Source organism: Mirounga leonina, unplaced genomic scaffold (genome assembly GCF_011800145.1).
Source record: "Mirounga leonina isolate KUSES-001 unplaced genomic scaffold, KU_Mleo_1.0 Mir_151, whole genome shotgun sequence".
Lineage (NCBI taxonomy): Eukaryota > Metazoa > Chordata > Mammalia > Carnivora > Phocidae > Mirounga > Mirounga leonina.
The window spans coordinates 17,880,041-17,894,475 of NW_023270377.1; the positions used below are offsets into that span (position 1 = coordinate 17,880,041).

General features: G+C 54.8%; 2 protein-coding genes across 4 annotated transcripts; one reads left to right on the forward strand and one right to left on the reverse strand.

Moving 5' to 3' along the window:
- Nucleotides 1-1,273: 1,273 nt before the first annotated feature.
- RETREG2 (reticulophagy regulator family member 2) lies at nt 1,274-7,967 on the reverse strand. 2 transcript variants are annotated; one of them, XM_035007104.1, is made up of 9 exons: nt 7,137-7,967; nt 6,744-6,850; nt 5,473-5,503; nt 4,993-5,128; nt 4,494-4,578; nt 3,823-3,966; nt 3,573-3,667; nt 3,271-3,406; nt 1,274-3,010 (listed from the first exon to the last, which is right to left on the reverse strand). In XM_035007104.1, exons 1-9 carry the CDS (start codon nt 7,898-7,900, stop codon nt 2,385-2,387), a joined length of 2,124 nt encoding a protein of 707 aa, XP_034862995.1. In that variant the 5' UTR covers nt 7,901-7,967; the 3' UTR covers nt 1,274-2,384. The 2 variants fall into 2 exon arrangements, with proteins under 2 accessions (XP_034862995.1, XP_034862996.1); XM_035007105.1 differs by lacking the exons at nt 4,494-4,578; nt 4,993-5,128; nt 5,473-5,503.
- A 51-nt stretch (nt 7,968-8,018) lies between these two features.
- Nucleotides 8,019-13,304, forward strand: CNPPD1 (cyclin Pas1/PHO80 domain containing 1). 2 transcript variants are annotated; one of them, XM_035007107.1, is made up of 9 exons: nt 8,019-8,104; nt 8,994-9,081; nt 9,539-9,647; nt 10,181-10,262; nt 10,427-10,547; nt 10,632-10,760; nt 11,333-11,394; nt 11,746-11,863; nt 12,075-13,304. In XM_035007107.1, exons 2-9 carry the CDS (start codon nt 9,013-9,015, stop codon nt 12,618-12,620), a joined length of 1,236 nt encoding a protein of 411 aa, XP_034862998.1. In that variant the 5' UTR covers nt 8,019-8,104; nt 8,994-9,012; the 3' UTR covers nt 12,621-13,304. The 2 variants fall into 2 exon arrangements, with proteins under 2 accessions (XP_034862998.1, XP_034862997.1); XM_035007106.1 differs by lacking the exon at nt 8,019-8,104 and adding an exon at nt 8,675-8,765.
- Nucleotides 13,305-14,435: the final 1,131 nt, after the last annotated feature.

A 14,435-nucleotide genomic window follows, 5' to 3' on the forward strand; every position in this document is an offset into this window, starting at 1 on the left:
CCACTCCCCCTGCTTGTGTTCCCTCTCTCCCTATCTCTCTAATAAATAAATAAAATCTTTAAAAAAAAAAAGAATTGACCCCCATGGAACTTCCAATCTATGGTGAATGTTTTGATCCAACTGAGGCTTCTGTCTTCATCTTCAGACTATAAGTTTAAGAAGGAAATGGATTAAAGATGAGACATATGGCAGCCATTGTCTTTCTGATTAGTTGGTTCTATTTTTCTTGCATTTCCTGTTTGTTGATTAGAACTGTTTTCCTATTCCCTTCTGAGACCTCTGGATGCTTAAAAGTTCATGTTCCTTAAAGGCAGAGGACAGGGTGTCAATCAGCTCTCACAGATGGTCTCTCAGGCAAAGGTGAAGTAAATGGGAAGGAAAATATTCCCACACACTTAGGAGAGACATGGCATATGAGTCAACCCCAGTCAGGTAGCATTGCAAGGTAGTCCCTCCCAGCTGAAGGCAGAGGGTGTGAACTCACAAAGAGGCCCTCTGCTAAGGTTAGGGCTTTCTCTAATGTTGTTCCCCAAAGAGCAAGGACTACTACGTGTCCACTCTATGAAGCTGAGATATTAGATTGGTTCTCTGTGGTTCCCATGTCCTTGAACATCTTCCCATTTGTGCCCTTTTGATGGACAGGGGCTTCCTGTTCTGGCACGATCTCTGGAGCCAAACTGCTTAGGTTTGGATCCTGACTTCCATTATTTACTAGGACTGTGGCTTTCAGGAAAGTTAACCCATCTGTAAAACGGAGTTACTAACAGTATGTATCTCAGGATTATGAGGAAAAAATAGGAGCTAATATAAATCACTGGGGCACACAGGTGGCTCAGTCGGTTAAGCATCCAACTCTTGGTTTCGACTCAGGTCGTGATCTCAGGGTTGTGAGATGGAGCCCCGAGCCAGGCTCCGCACTCAGCACAGGTCAGCCTGAGACTCTTTCCCCCGCCCCTCCCTCTGCTCCCCCACCCCAGCACACTCTTAAATAAAATCTTAAACCAACCAACCAACCATAAATCAGAAGAGTGCTGAGCACATATTAGCCTTCAATTAGTGTAAGATACTATTTTTTAGTGTACCTCGGCCACAAATCAGTTTTGATATGGGCATTAAGCCCTACTTGTTTGGGTCCCCAGGATAGATAAATCACAGCTGAGTGAGCTAATTGGTAACATGTGGATGAGTAAGGACTTCTGAGAACATTAAGGTTCTAGGCAGCATAGTAAACAATTGTTTCGGTCCTCAATTTCTACTGATTGGGAAGACGAAGCAATTTCCTCCTGCATATACTTTATTCACACATGCTAAATCTCACTAAACAAATCACACTGTCAGGGAAGATGACTAAGGGCAAGTTAGGGCTGTTAGGGTAACGCTTGCTTTTGGCCTTGTTTCGCACCCAGGTAAATAAAGAGCCAGGAGCGAGAGAGAATGGGGAACAGGAGGGTGAGGAGGGACAGAGCAGTGTGGGAGGCATCTTGCAGTGAGGCAGGCAGAAAGGCAGCAGTTCTAGGCAATCAACACTTTATTTTTCCAGTCAACACCTGCACAGATGTTACTGTCCACCTCCTGACCCTACCAGGGGGTCCCACCACACTGGGACCATCCAAGCCCCCAGAGAGCAGTCTCTTTATTCCTTCCTAGGATAGTAAGAAAGCCCTTCATCCCAACAGGACACAGCTCCTGCTCACTGACACGGTGCTGGAGCACATGCTGTGGGACTCCTGCTCTCCTCCCTTAGCAGGAAAGCCTGGGAGGAACAAGGGCAATGGTGCCGTGGAGCTCACGTGGCCTTCAGTGGCCTAAGCACATCACCACTGGCCTGACCCACCACCCAAGGTTTAGTCTGTACCACGCAGACAGGAGCCTCCTGAAAGCTTAGCCACGGCCTGCTGGCCAAGAGTGGGGATTGAGCTGCTAAGGCCAGGACACAGCCAGGAAACAAAGCAGAAGGAAACATGGGACAGGAGAGAAGAATGATAAAGTGCCCAAACCAAGCCACCAGTGGGACACGAGGACAAAGCAGCACAGGTCCCTGAGGATAGGAGGAAAGAGAAAGGGACACACCACCAGGGCTTGAGGCATAGTGGAACGAGAAGGGAGATGAGGCAGGGAGGCGAGTGCAGGCTGTGGGAAGGACTTCCCTGGCCCTGTTCACATCCACTAACCCAAGTGTAAAATTATTTACAAACTTAAAACCAATCCCAGGCACGGGCACTGTACCAGGCCTGGGACGGCAGGCAGGCAGGCAGGCAGGGGGTGAGCTCGCTACTGTCTGACAGCCAGCTTCCCCACGCATGAGCTCTCCCTAGAGCAGGGAAGAACGAGAGGCGCCCCTAGCCAGGAAACCCTACTGTGCCTGCAACCCCTTCCCCCATGGCTCATGGCTCTGCCACAGCCTGAGCCTCTTGGCCTGACTGTACCAGAGACAGGGTGTCGGGCTCTAGGGAGGGAGGGGGCGGAGCATCGGAGGGCTCTGAGGATGTCTCTGGCCCCAACTCCAGCTCAGCATTCAGCTGTTCCAGCTCCCCCTGATCCAGCAATTCGAAGTCCTCCGTGGTGAGTGCCTCTTCTTCCTCGGGAGCAAGCAGGGGCCGGGGCAAGTCCTGGGGAAGAGGTGGGAGCACGGAGAGGGAGGGGACTGGGTCACTTTCAGCAAGGCAAAGTAGGGGTGACAGGGTGATCGGTGGAGTGGTGAGGTCACCACTCCCTGCCTCCAGGCTCAGTGTCTCCACTGGTCCTCCAGGGGACAGCTTCGCTCCATCTGCGGGAGAGCCCGCCCCATTGAAGTGCGTGTTCACAAAGTGAAGGGGGGACGAGAGCCGAAGCAAGGTTTCCTTGGCTACCACATCTTCCTCCTCCTCCTCCGAGTCCAGGTCTTGCCTTGAGAGGGCCTGAGAGGGCCCCAGCAGGTCTTCAGGAGGGGCCGGCTCTGTCTCCTCTCCCTCCCCCAGCTCTCGGCTCAGGGCCTCCTCTGGCTCGCTTGGCAGGCTCTGCTGGTCCAAATCTGTGCAGGAAACAAAAGGTGAGGCATGGGTGGATGGACCTGCTGTTCTAAACCATCACAACAGGCAATCGGTTCAAGGATGAGAACTTAGGACATGGAATACTGGACCAGGCCTTAGATGGTAAGGTCTTTCAGGAGCTTGAAGTCGAATTAGAGCATCGGGTCCCAGAAAAAACATTTATGGGAGCGACAGCCAGAGAGCACAGCCAACATCCACAACAAGGACCAGGAAGATTGGAAGGGCAAAGGGCTTCTCATACCCTCCGAGACATCAGTTAGCTGTGGAGTTGTGGCCCGGGATACAGAGAAGCCACCACTCTCCAAGATAGAAGCCTCCTCGTCTGACAGCTCTGAGTCTGTAATGGCCAAAGCCAATGCTGTTTTCTTCACATCCACCTGCAGGACAACCCGGAAAACACAACAGGTGAGAAAATGAGAGAACCATTTTTTCAAAAGCATTCCCCCCCCCCCCCAGTGACTCCCACCCCCCTGAGAGGCGACTACTATGAAGCAGATTCTCCTCCAGCCTTCTACTTGACATCCCATCTCCCCTGGACCTCACCACCGGGGAGAAGCCGGCCAGTTCTGCCTCGCTTTCACTCTCTGTCTCCGCCAGTGGCTCATCACCTCCGGGGGGTGCGTTCTTCCCCTGCCGCTCTAGAAAATAAGAACAGCAGGTCAGTGACCAAGCAGAGACAGTGGTGGGGGACAAACACAGCCAAGGAACTGGAAAGTAAGTTCCAGGGCACTTCATGAGCCATAAACCAATGCCCTTCTCGCAGAACCCCCTCTTGGGTATGGGAGCCCCTTACTCTTCTTGTCGTGTTTGTGATGCAAGGCGTCAGCTTCTGCCTTCATGCTGTAGTCCAACTGCATGAGCAGGGGTTCCAGGCGAGTATACATCCTCTGGATCAGCTCATGATAAACCACCAGGGGCCACAACAGGATACTGAGCACTAGGGGGTTAGACAGTTCACTCAGAGCTCCCTATGCCTATTTCCTAAGGGCCCCCATTTAACCGGTCCCTAAAGAGAAAAGGCTGAAGGCTTTCTGGAGGCTATACCAACCTCCTCGCTCCACATCTACTCCTCTCCTCCCCAGATGACTCTTGTACTATTTTTTTTTTTTAAAGATTTTATTTATTTGACAGAGAGAGAGACAGCGAAAGAGGGAACACAAGCGGAAGGAGTGGGAGAGGGAGAAGCAGGCTTCCCGCGGAGCAGGGAGCCCGATGCGGGGCTCGATCCCAGGACCCTGGGATCATGACCTGAGCTGAAGGCAGACGCTTAACAACTGAGCCACCCAGGGGCCCCAACTCTTGTACTATTACTAATACTCCAGCACCCCCTGGAGACCTCCGTAAATGGATAACCAAACAGAGAGAGAGCACCATCCTCCCTTAGAGTCAGTCAATCCCTTTGATTCCGTCCAGTAAAAGAGAAGAAAAGGGCTTCAGAAAAGGCAGGGGTTAAACCCTACTCACAGACGATGTAGGAAATCATAATCCCCGGAACATAGTGTCCCAGCACGGCCAGCACAGCACAGCCAGAACAAACTCGAGCACAGAACTGCAGAGAAGAGCAGAGGGTCTAAAAAGTACACGCCCCATTCATCTGGGCAAGAAATTGCTGCTCAGCTGACAGAGGAGGAGTATGCCTTCTAGGGAGGTGGTGATCCGACCTAGTCAAGAGGATGCCCAAGACCAGCAATTCAAGAAGCTTACACCAGACACCACCAAACACCTATAACTCAAACTGATCTGCCTTGACGAGAAGCAGTATGAAAACATCAAACGCGTATTCCCGGAAATGAGACTACTCCTGTACCAAGCTACTCCCGGCGAATGTTGCCTCAAAAAGGCACCAGCCCTCTCTCTCCAGTGGCCGGCCAGCCAGCCAGGGATTTCACATTACTCCTCCCCGCCTCCCACCCCCCTCTATTTCCCCACAGTGCAGGAAACCGTTTTATGACGTGGAGGTTACCTGAGCTGGATTCTGCCTCTTGTACTGCAGCAGCTCTTGCAGGTGAATCTGGAAGGTGAGCCAGCTCTCAGCCAGGTATCTGCACAACTCGGGCACACTCAGCAGGTGCGGCCGGGCGCCTGACCCCGCACCCTCACTGGGGAGACATGACATGACCCCTGGAGGCCTCAGACACCAGCTTCCTGGGCACTCAAATCCCTCCGAGAATGCCAATGAGATCTGCACTTTAAGCAAGCGGACAATCCCACCTCCCAAAGGGAGGCTGTTCTGAACTTGGGGAAGCAAAGCCCAGAGTTGCCAAACCTCTGCCCCCAAAGGAGCAGGCACCCAAACACCTAAATAGGAACCCCGGACCAAACTTGTTGCCAGTCCATTTGCTATGCTGGGGTCTGTGCCTGCAGAAGCTGCCGTGTACTGTGTTGACACTGACACCAAAGACAGGGTTTGGGTGTCTGTCTTCAAGAGGTGGCCTGCACTCACCTGTCAGAGTGCGTCTCCTCTGGAGATGGTGCTATAAAGAGAGCAGGGGAACAAGTTGAGTGGTGGGGCTCTGGGAGACACTCCCCGGGGCCGGAATGGTTGCCCCTCCTCTGCATTCCCAGAGCACTTTCTTCAGATGCCAGTTGCAGAAAAAATTACATTGTTATTGCTGTTTGTATTTGTACGTCTATCTCCTCCTTTAAACTTCCCTCTTTTTCTTCTCTTTTTAAGAGATTTTATTATTTTTAAGTAATCTCTACACTCAACATGGGGCCCAAACTTACAACCTCAAGATCAAGAGTCACACGCTCTACCAACTGAGCCAGGCAAGCGCTCCAAACTTCACTATTTTCAAAGATTTTTTATTGATTTGCGAGAGAGAGAGAGAGAGAGAGATCAAGCGCACAAGCAGGGCGAGTGGCAGGCAGAGGGGGAAGCACGCACCTCACTGAGCAAGAAGCCCGATGTGGGACCCCAGCCCAGGACCGTAGGACCATGACCTGAGCTGAAGGCAGATGCCCAACGCCTGAGCCACCCAGGCGTCCCAAACTTCACTCTGTTCAAACACATCTTTTTTTTTTTTTTTTTTAAGATTTATTTATCTGACAAAGAGAGAGAACACAAGCAGGGGGAGCAGCAGGCAGAGGGAGAAGCAGACTTCCTGCGGAGCAGGGAGCCCAATGCCGGGCTCTATCCCAGGACCCTGGCATCATGACCTGAGCCGAAGGCAGATGCTTAACCGACTGAGCGCCCTTCAAACACACCTTATTCATGTTTACATCCCAAGCAACTCACACAGCCTGACCTCTAATTGCTCCAAAACACCTACTTAGTAGATACATGGATAACAACAACAAAACAGAACCTAACACTCCTATGATTCCTGTGGTATGTGAAACTCTACCATAAACCTAACATGTATTTACTCATTCAGTTTTCACGTCCTTACTAAATAAATTTTATCATCCCTGTTTCATAAAAAAGAAAACTGAGACCAGCAGAAATTGAGCGGCTCTTACAAGGTCACATGCACGGCAAATGGCAGAGCAAGCAACGGAACCCAGGCAAAGTGGCTGTAGAGTCCACACTCTTTTAACTACTACACTCACGTAACGCTGATTCTGAGAAGAGGGCAATTCCCAACTAGGGAAGTGCTGGTGCCTGGCAGCTGGTTGCCTGCTGTACATTTTCCCTCCCCTTTCAACCCACCCAGCAGGGTCAGGCACAAAGCAAGTGCACAACGGGGCTTGGTGAATGAAGTTAACACTCACCTGAGATGTCAGGGAAGAAGCGAGGCTGCCAGAGATCCAGCAGAAAATAGGCCAGAAGTGAGACGCTGAGTAGGAAGAAGGGCCGGAGGGACGACGAAGACAGCAACCTTAGGGAGAAACAGGCACCTCGGCGGTGAGTGGGTGAGAGGCTCCCGCATCCATGGCGAAAGGCTGAAAAGCGCCCACTGATGGGGGAACGGGAACCTCCAGGCCTAACTCGAGACCCGAGATAAAGGAATGGGGCAACCCCGACGGACAACAGCCGGGGGAAGGGGGTCATTCCCCCGGGGCAAGTGTCAACCCCGGGAACGGGAATGGTGCTCGCGGCCCCTCCCGCCCCCGCTCTCCCGCGCTGCCCGGCCCCGCCCCCTCCTCCTCCTCCGCGGCCGTTACCAGAAGAGGCCGTTGAGCGCGGCCGCCGTGACCAGGCTGTGCAGCGGTTTCTCCCACACCAGCAGCCGCTGCGCTGCCGCCAGCACCGCCTCCCAGCCGCGAAGCCGCAGCCACAGCGTCGTGGCCAGGCGACCCACCGCCTCGGCCGTGGCCGCCTCCTCCTCCGCCTCGCCGGTGGCCTCCCCCATGCCTAGGCTCAGACCCAGGCCCAGGCCGAGGCTCAGGCCCAGTCCCGGGCCCCCACCTGCGCCGTTGTTACTACCGCCACCGCCGCTCGCCATAGCCCCGTCGCAGCCGCCGCCCGAGCCCGCGAGGAGCCAGGGCTGCGCGGCCGCCGCCGAGGGCGCGTTAGGCGGAAGGGGGCGCACGCCGCGGAGAGCGCAGCCGAGGCCGCCGAGGCCGCCGAGGCCCGTCACGTGACGGCGGAACAACGAGCCCGTCACGTGACGCACACTAACCGCCGGGATAGGGCGGCCCGCGCCTGCGCGCAGGCGGCTACCAGCGACCCTGCTTCTGCGCAGGTTCGTGTTGTGGCTGCTGGAGTCGTGATTTCCCGGCCGGTTGGTGCGTTGTTGTGCTCTGCGGGGCCTAAGGACTGTATCTCCGCGTTTCTGCACGCCAGCCCGTTTTCTTCTCCCTGTGTAGGCAGGGCGGCTAGGGAGTTGGTATTCCTGGTGCGATGCGGACCGAAAGGGCAGGGAGTGGGCTTCCAAATGCCCAGTGTCCCAAATGCTCCTGCTCGGGAAGGGCGGCGGCCGTCCCATTACTCAGCCCTTGACTTACTGGTCCTTCCAGTTCCCTCCCCTCAGCGGATAAACAAACACCAGCGCGTGACTCGACCGACTCAAAAACAGCTTCGTCTAGTCAGAAAAGTTGTTTTCTCTTCATCCCCTTCCGTAAACTTTACTGCCTGCACATATCGGAACTCTTTCCGATCCCTTGCTCAAACAGGAGATTGGGGTTGCGGGGTGAGTTTAAAAATAGAATCCTGATTAGATGTTTATTTTGGGGAGGCATGCTAATACCATTTATCGAGGCTTACAACGTACCAGGCGCTTTGTGGTCCCTTGTGATCATTTAATTTCTGCAGTAACCCCACAAAGAACGTAATTTGGTTTAGAATTCAAACTACTGGCAGGAAGGTATACAGCAAAAAGTTTCCTTGCCACCTTGACCACAGTGCACCCACTGTTAAGTTTTTTCCGTATTCTTTCCGATGTTTTGTATGTATGTACATTGCTCTGTGTTATCTTTTTCAAAACATTTGGCAGCCACTCGTCCTGCATCTTGGTTTTACTTACATTAATTATCTACATTGGTACGAAAAGGTCAGCCGGGCTCGTTCATCCTCAGTGTGGCATGGTCCCCTGGGAATTGTCCCCATTACCCAGACGAGGACACGCTGGGGCTTAGATCTGGGACTCGCCCGGGCTCGGGGCGACCAGGAGGAAGGCGAGCACGGCTCCTCCGTGGCGGTCGGTTCTGGCGGCTGGGCCCAGCGGGTGGCAGGAAGTGCCGGGCGCTGACTCGCCGGCGACACCCCCGCGGCTAGTAAACGCCGGGCAGACGCGCGGCGGGGCAGACTCGCTGCACGCGCCTGGCATCCCGGTCTTCTCTCCACTGCGTGAGGTGAGCGCCCCGGGCCCCCGAGGCCCGCACCGGGAGACGGATCTCGGGGCCCGGAGCCCCGCCCGGGGCGGAACAGGAAGAGGCGCCCGCCAGCCCGGCCCCGCCTGCCGCCGCCGGCGCGAGGACAGGGTGCTGCGCTGGCCAAGGCGGCCGTCTGCGCTGGGGAGGACGGCGCGCAGGCGAGGGCTCCGCGGCTCCCTTACCACGCGTTCCTTTCCACCTTCGCAGGGCGGCGAGTGGCGGCGCGATGGACCTGGCCGGGCTCCTGCTGGACGAAGAAGGCACCTTCTCCCTCACAGGCTTCCAGGACTTTACGGTGAGAGCGCGGCCCGCCCCCTCCGCGGCCTCCCGGTGCTTGAGCCCGGACCCCGGGCGCTCCCCTGGGCACCCGAGCGGGGCCGTCATCTCCGCTGACGGCTCGGTCCGGAAGCCAGGGGGCAACCTCTCAAGCCTTGCTTACTCGAGGCCCCGGCTCCTTGGGCCCCGAGGGAGAGCCGCGGGGTAGAGGAATGGAGGCAGGGTTAGCCAGCCCGGGAGGTTCTCGGAGGACCTCTCCTGGGGAGCAGTCAGTGGCGGAGGATTCCCGCCCCCCGGACCCCCCACTGTAGATAGGCTGCAATTGGCAAATAATCCGGAGAACGGGGTGGGGTGGGGCATGGGCTCCACTAGCAGTGAGGTGAGACTGCTACCCCACACCCCACTTCCACGCTGGAGCCAGGATCTCCACCGTAGCCTTCTCTGCCCTTCACCCTCCGCCACCTGCCGTTTTTCAGTTCCTCCCCGGACACCAGAAACTGAGTGCTCGGATCCGAAGGAGACTCTACTATGGCTGGGACTGGGAAGCTGACTGCAGCTTGGAGGAACTCTCCAGCCCCGTGGCAGGTTAGTGTTGCGTGATTGGACAAGGGAGAAGCATGAAGATGGGGTTGTCAGGCGTCACCAAAATGAGCAGGTGCATACCCCATGAGCTACACTGGTCATAGCTAATTTACTGCTACCTAGTACAAGGACCCGCTTTCCGTTTCACGTTTTTTTCAGTCCAGATGAGTAGAAAACATTGCTGTCTTATGAATTTGTATCACTCTTGATTTGTATATGAGATACATATAGGTATCCCGAATTCACAAGGCCTGTTTATTTTCTCAGATGAGCAGGGCAAAAGACAAATCTAGGTAATTTCACGTGACCTGGAAATAAGTCTTTCTGCTGGAAGGAGCTGAAATTCAAATGTGGAATGGGCCTTTGTCTCAACATGGGAGAATTTGATCTATTTTGTTACTGTGGTCCTGTCCCTAAGGCCTCAGATCGTAGAGATCTGAATTTTCTGCTGATAGCAGCGGGAACTAGGTGTGCGTGGGGGCAGGGTGGTAAGGGAGGAGTTGTTTGGCTACTCTGCCTTCTTTTGCCTCCTGCAGACATTGCTGTGGAACTGCTCCAGAAGGCAGCCCCCAGCCCTATTCGCCGACTCCAGAAGAAATACGTAGCTCATGTGTCCCGGTGAGCCTGAAATTGAGGGGGACGGGATGAGAATGTTTGGGCCCTAGGGACAGAGAAATAGTTATCTCTAAAGAGAAGATGTAAAGACACAGGGGTGAGTGTCATAAGAGTTCTAAGAGCGGAAAGATCCCTGGGGTTAATTAGTGACCCTTTCCACCACGCAGGGAGGCGTGCATCTCCCCGTGTGCCATGATGCTTGCTCTCGTGTACATCGAGCGGCTCCGGCATCGAAACCCAGACTACCTACAGCACGTGTCATCCTCTGACTTGTTCCTCATCTCCATGGTAGGACGCCCCTCCCCTTCATCTCCCTGGTGAGCCAGGAGCTGGGTGCCAGCTCTTCTGACACCGCTTCTGGCCCCTCTGCAGATGGTGGCCAGTAAGTACCTCTATGACGAAGGGGAGGAGGAGGAGGTCTTCAACGATGAATGGGGAGCTGCAGGGGGCGTGGCCGTGCCCACTCTCAATGCCCTGGAGCGGGGCTTCCTGAGTGCCATGGTGAGTGGCTGTTCTGTCTCTCGCTCAGTTCCTCTGAGCTCTCATTGTGTTCCTTTCATCCTGTGCTTTTCTCTGTCAGCGTTCTGTAGATTCTTTGTTTCTCTTTTTGCCTCTTCTCCTTGTGTTTTTCCTTATTAGTGGCTTCCCTCCCCACCTTCTGGAGGTTCCTGGCATGGTGAGGCCAGAAATGGAGCAGGTGCTGCCGCCTCCCCCCGCCCCCCCCCCCGCGCCCCCCCATTCCCTCAGGCCCTACATGTTACACTCTGAGTCACAGCTTATCTCCCTGGGTTCTGATTATTTGCATCCAGACTTTCTCTGCCTCATGACTCGGAGCTCCCTATGGGCATGGACCAGTCTTAGGATTATTTTCTCTCTTTGCCCTTAATGGAGGGTGTACCGTGAAATCAGATAATGTGGTGTTAAATGAGTTAATATGTAAAAGGTCTTGGGACGGTATCTGGCACAGGGAAGTCTGCGGGAGCGGTGCTTGTAGGTGGTGCGGTGGTCCTGGTTGTTAAGTGACTGTGGCTTGTATCTGAGCTTGCTCGGTGCCCTTGTCTTCCTGCCCGTAGGATTGGCGTCTCTACACTGACCCTCGGGAGATCTTTGAGGTGCTGAGCTGGCTGGAGAGCTGGTAGGTTCTAGAGTTGGAGAGAGGGCTCAAGGGATTTGGGGGCTTAGACATATAAGAGGTCGACAGAGAGGAGGGTCTGGGTAACTGGGGGGAGGCAGGAGGCAGGAAAGAGAATCGCCCAAGGCAGTGGTTCCTAAGCCATTGTAATCACCTTTGGAAGGGTGGAAGGAGCTTATTTAAAATACAGACCTCAGTCTCATCCTCAATTCCTGGATCAACAGGTAGCCTAGGAGTCTGTGCATGTAACAGGTTACCCAGTGTGTCCTGGGGGGTCCCTAGGGGAATGAGGCTGCCACTGGGCCAGCTGCGGGGGAGGTGTAGATGCCATCTGTCTTTCTCCCCCGCCAATAGTGTGGCTGAGCAGCAGGGGCGGCGGCGGGGCTGGTACACCTACACAGACCTGTGTGTGCTGCTGGAGCAGCCGGCCTGGCAGTTGGCCCTGGGCTCCCTCTGCCAGCGCCTGGCAAAGGTGAGGAGGGTTGGGAAGGAGAGGGGCTGGGAGTGGGCTGGTGTGTAGGGCGGGATGAGCAAATGCCGAAGGCCTCAGGAGATGGGCTTTGAGAGTAGATGGTGACAGAGAGCCCTAACTTGAGCAGACAAGGGTGGGTGGGTTAAAGGCAGAAGCGGGTCTTGGGGGAAGGGTGTTTGGGCACTGACTTTTCTTATCTTCTCTTCCGCAGCTGTCCTGCCTGTTAGCTATGGCATACGTGAGCAGTGTGGCCCTGGCGGTGGCCTCGGTCGCTGTAATTCACCAGTCCTTGGGGCTGTCCTGCAGCCCCTCACCAGGCCCCCCAGACCTTGGACTGGCCTCCAGGTGCCTCTTGGAACCCTGCATACCTTCTTCCGTGCCACAGGGCCTGCCATGTCCTGTTAATGTCTCCGGTGGCCTAGAAGGTGACCCAGGGCTGCGTTCACTCTGGGGCAGTCTCCTGGCCTCACTGACTCCTCCACCATTGCCTCCCCCAGACCCTCCTGCCCCTCCCACTCTTCTCCAGAACTGTCCCCTTTGTCAGAAGCTCCAGAGAGACTCCCCAAGCTGCCACGCCTGCCACCACTCCAACCATACAGTCCCCACTGGGCCCCCCAAACCTGGGTACCACTCCCATGGCCTGGCTCCACCCTGGCTCTGGAGCCCAATGCCCCCCCTGCTCTCCCAGCCCCAACAGTGTTCCCTTTTCAGTGTTATGGAGTTAGCCCGTCTCAAGTCTTTCATTTTCCCAGGCTAGGCAGGCCTCCAAGGAGTACAGTAAGAGGATCTGGGAGTCCCTGAGAACCTGGAGGGGCAAAGCTTGATTTAGATCCTCTCTACCTCTCTGGGTCCTTGGCTGGTCCCTGTCTGTCCTCCTAGGTGATGGAGCTTAAGGGGTTGTGGGGCAGAAAGACTGAAGGTCACTCACTCTCCTAGACCTCAGTGGCTGGTTGCTTGGCCAGGGCAGTGATGGTACCAGGGGAAGCTTCAGCTTGGTGACCACAGCCAGCCAGAGGAGAAGCCCCTGTCTCTCTACCTTCCTGGCTTCTAGACTTTTGCATTTGAGTTCCCTAGGATGGAAGGGTAAAAGTGGGGTGAGGGAGAGGGGGGACATTGACTGGGGGCCTGTGTGATGTCCCTGAAGCAGGAGAGCCAGGGACGGATAAGGCTGAGGTGGGATCTGCCGAGGGAAGGCCGGGGGCAGGGGGAACCCTCTCCACACCCATCCCCCCGGATATAGCCTAAAGGAGCCAGGGACTGCTGGGACCTTCAGCCTTTCCCTTTTGTCTTCCAACCTCTTCTTAATAGCTTGCTCCTGGGCTTCCCTCTCTTCCGGTTTTCTCCTGGGTGTTCTCTTCACAGGCCACTCTGGCCACCGCTTTGTATCTGGGTTTTTCACGCTTTTGTAGAACTGAGGTTTCAATAAACAATTTAAGTTGCATGGCCTGGATTCTTTCTTCTGCAGCAGCCCTGGAAGAATCTCCCCACCCCCTGCCCCATACCTGGATTCTAAGCCTTTCTACTTCCTCAGCCCGTCATCTTGCAACTCATTCTCCCGGAGCCCCATTTTAGGACTTCCCTGTTTGAGGGTCACCTGGGTGGCTCAGTGGGTTGGGCGTTTGACTCTTGGTTTCAGCTCAGGTCATGATCTCAGGCTCACGAGATCAAGCCCCACATTGGGCTCCACACTCAGTGGGGAATCTGCTTGAGATTTTCCTCTCCCTCTGCCCTCCCCTACACAAGTGTGCGCTCTCTCTTTCTAAAATAAGTCTTAAAAACAAACTTCCCTGTTTTTGATGATTACAGACTCCCATTTCAAACTTACTCATCCCTGCTCTCAGCACCCTGGGGCCCCTACTGCTGCTTGACTTGGGTGCTGTGGGGCACAGATGGGAGACTCTACCATGCCTGAGTGGGCCCTGTCCATCACAAGTTCTGGGGAGGCCCCATCCTTGTGGATTCTGAGAGGCAAAGTTAAGTGTCCTTGGCAAGCCCCAAGGATGCCTCTCTATCCTATCAGTCTGGTCTGGCACCCGGTGATAGTTGGTGGTGTTAAGACAAGTCCAAGGCGGGTTATCATCGGAAGAAGGAAAGCTTTTCTGGCACCTGGACTGAGGGTATTTGGGACTGGTAGTACTGCCCCCTAGGGGGCACTCTGAAAACATGGGGCATTTTTTTGCCAGAGGCAAACATTTGAAGGGATGCTACTGGCATTTAGCTGGGCAACCTGAAACGCTTCAGGCCCCTCCCTTATGATGAAGAATTCTCAAGACAACTTTTGAATGACCCACAGGACATCACGTATATGAAAAGCCTGTTTATCTGAACCTAGAACTTTTTAACACGTAAACACGAAATCGTTTTTGCACGTTTTGAAAAAGACGCCGTTTGCCAGGAATGTACCTACGTGTAAATTAAAACCGGACTTTGCTTTGCTCAGCACTTTGCCAAGAACCGGCTCATTATTTTGGAACACCAGGTCACCAATGGCCGCGCTGCTTGGCACATGGATCGCCAAGACAGCAGCGGTATCAGTTGCTATCGTAGCTGCTGCATCCACAGTGATTCTACG

Excerpts from the sequence above, each read along its gene's own strand:
- RETREG2 (XM_035007104.1), bottom strand. The coding sequence starts at position 7,900 with ATGGGACGGCCGCCGCCCTTCCCGAGCAGGAGCATTTGGGACACTGGG. Across the intron at positions 5,504-6,743 it reads CTTCTTCCCTGACATCTCAG|CACCATCTCCAGAGGAGACG; the intron begins GTGAGTGTTAAC and ends CTCTCTTTATAG. Across the intron at positions 3,967-4,493 it reads TATGATTTCCTACATCGTCT|TGCTCAGTATCCTGTTGTGG; the intron begins GTGAGTAGGGTT and ends CTAACCCCCTAG.
- CNPPD1 (XM_035007107.1), top strand. The coding sequence starts at position 9,013 with ATGGACCTGGCCGGGCTCCTGCTGGACGAAGAAGGCACCTTCTCCCTC. Across the intron at positions 9,648-10,180 it reads ACTCTCCAGCCCCGTGGCAG|ACATTGCTGTGGAACTGCTC; the intron begins GTTAGTGTTGCG and ends TGCCTCCTGCAG. Across the intron at positions 10,263-10,426 it reads TACGTAGCTCATGTGTCCCG|GGAGGCGTGCATCTCCCCGT; the intron begins GTGAGCCTGAAA and ends TCCACCACGCAG.